The sequence below is a fragment of the Penaeus vannamei genome, chromosome 14 (genome assembly GCF_042767895.1).
Source record: "Penaeus vannamei isolate JL-2024 chromosome 14, ASM4276789v1, whole genome shotgun sequence".
Taxonomy (NCBI): Eukaryota; Metazoa; Arthropoda; class Malacostraca; order Decapoda; family Penaeidae; genus Penaeus; species Penaeus vannamei.
In genome coordinates this window covers 4,256,757-4,259,256 of record NC_091562.1, presented here as the reverse complement: position 1 = coordinate 4,259,256, position 2,500 = coordinate 4,256,757, and the positions used below count along the sequence as shown (strand labels likewise).

At 40.5% G+C, this 2,500-nt stretch overlaps 1 protein-coding gene across 1 annotated transcript in view; it reads right to left on the bottom strand.

Annotated features, from left to right (window-relative positions):
• The window catches only part of LOC138864050 (uncharacterized), a 14,833-nt gene extending 13,426 nt beyond the window's left edge, over positions 1-1,407 (bottom strand). The window contains exons 1-2 of the mRNA XM_070130048.1: positions 1,324-1,407; positions 1-252 (exon numbers count right to left, since the gene is read on the bottom strand). The exon at positions 1-252 is cut by the window's left edge and continues 761 nt beyond it. Of these exons, the coding sequence (XP_069986149.1) occupies positions 1-252; positions 1,324-1,407 (336 nt within the window). The remainder of the gene's footprint in view (positions 253-1,323) is intronic.
• Positions 1,408-2,500: the final 1,093 nt, after the last annotated feature.

Here is a 2,500-nt window from a genome sequence, read left to right as displayed (position 1 = left end):
TTGGAGGTGGAGGTGGTGCTTCAGGGAGTTAGAAGTGGAAGTGTAGGTAACGGTGGAGGTGGAAGGGGAAGTAGAGGTGGAGGTGGAGTATGAAGATGGAGGTTTAGATGGAGTTTGAAGGTGGAAATAGAGTTGGAGGTGGAGGTGGTGCTTCAGGGAGTTAGAAGTGGAAGTGTAGGTAACGGTGGAGGTGGAAGTGGAGGTGGAGTATGAAGATGGAGGTTTAGATGGAGTTTGAAGGTGGAAGTGGAGCTGGAGGTGGAGGTACAAACAGAGAATAAGGAATTCAAGGAGGCCGAGGTGGAAGCAGAGACAAAGAATAAGAAATAGTGGAAACGGAGAGAGAGAAGGAGGACGAAGAAGATGAAGAAAAGGAAGTAGGGTACGAGAAAAAACCGGTAGTCAGCAATGTACACTATATTGGCCTTTCTGCTCTGTAAATATGGCGTTTTAAGACTCCTTGGCCCACATCTCTTGTTTTATTCTTTATGACGAGACCTACTTTTATCCTCACTATTATTCTGTCAGTATTGCTACTATTATTGTTATTATTATTATTATTGTTATTATTGTTATCATCATCATTCATCATAATCATCATCATTATCATCATCTTCACCATCATCATTATCATTATCATCGTCATCATTATCATTATCAAAGTCATTATAATCATTGTCTATTATCATGATCACATCATCACCATCACCATCATCATCATCATCATAATAATGATAATGATAATAATAATAGTAATAATGATAGTAATAATAGTAATAATAGTAATAATAATAGTCTTCTCCACCACCATTATCAGCAGCAGCATCTTCGTACTCATCATCAGCGGCAGAAGCAGCACAATGAAGATGACTTTGTGTATATGAGTGCAAACCAGCCGGCAAATTTACCTTGAGACGGCACAGCAACTCACCCACTTGTCTTTGACAGTGCTCGAACTACTCAATTTTTCTTTTTTATTTCTTATCATTCCATTTATCAATTATTTGTATCTTTATCATTATCTTTACTTTTATATAATGACTGATATGGCCAAAACTACTCAAGTTTTCTCTTTTATTTCTTATCATTATATTTATCAATTATTTGTATCTTTATCATTATCTTTAGTTTTATGATGATTGATATGGCCATTTTTAGAATCATTATTAGGTGCAAGAAAAGCTAAAAACAAAAACAAATCAACGTCTTACGCAATGTTACACCCTGTTTTACACCTCCCACGGTTAGGTATTTTTCGACAGCGTTGCCAACTTCACCAGGTTTGAAGGCATTTCCGACTGGGATATCAACTTAACCCTCAACAGGATTCTCAAGTGATAGCTCAGCATCCTCCTGGCTTCGCTCAACAGCAACCTGACACTCGGGTGAAGATGAGGACGAGGGCATCGACAGAAAAAAGGACAAAGTGCATTACACCATCAAGGACGACTTGGGTGTTGAAGTCGGGTTGGGCAATCCAAAGGAATACTGTGCAGGCCTTAAGTTTACAGACAGACAGAGGCAGACAGACAGACTGACTGACAGACAGGCAGAGACAGACAGACTGAATGAATGAATGAATGACAGACAGGCAGAGACAGACAGACTGAATGAATGAATGACAGATAGACAAACAGACAGACTGACAGACAGGCAGACTGACTGACTGACTGACTGACTGACTGACAGGCAGAGACAGACTGACTGACTGACTGACTGACTGACAGACAGACAGAGACATACAGACTGAATGAATGAATGAATGACAGATAGACAGACAGACTGACTGACTGAGTGACTGACTGACTGACTGACTGACTGACAGACAGGCAGACAGACTGACAGATAGACTGACTGACTGACTGACAGATAGACAGACAGAGACAGAATAAATGAATGAATGAATGACAGAGACAGACTGACTGACAGACAGACAAAGAGAGAGAGAGAGAGATGGGAGACACTCATCGCCTCGACTGCAAGGCATCAGTTTAAGATCAAGAACAAACCTGAAGTCTTCAAAGCACCGCAAAGCCGAATACTACAATTACAAGCCTCACACCTTCGCATCTATTACAGCGACCACCGTATGGTACGTGGCGCTTAGACCCTAAAATCTAGGTTAAAAAAGGGCCAGATTATTAAACGACGAAAGAGGGCGAACAGGCTAATGTCAACGATGGAACTAGCAACAACAAGCAGTTTCGGTAATTACAACAGTTCCATGGTGGACTGTTTAAGATCTAACAGTAATTCGGGAGCCTCGTATATTGCTAGTTTGTGATTTTTACCCCTTTTTTTCTCTCTTTTTCTCTCTCTCTCTCCTTTTTTTGGGGGGTGGGGGGGGAGGGGCGTAAACGAAACGCCAGTTATAATAGAATAAGCATATGCTTTCATTTCCCTAAGATGCAATACCCTCACTTTTATCTTTTACCTTTTTTTCTAATAAATCACCCCTTGCGAATAGAGAAGTTCTTAGTATTTAGAAATGTGCATCTAT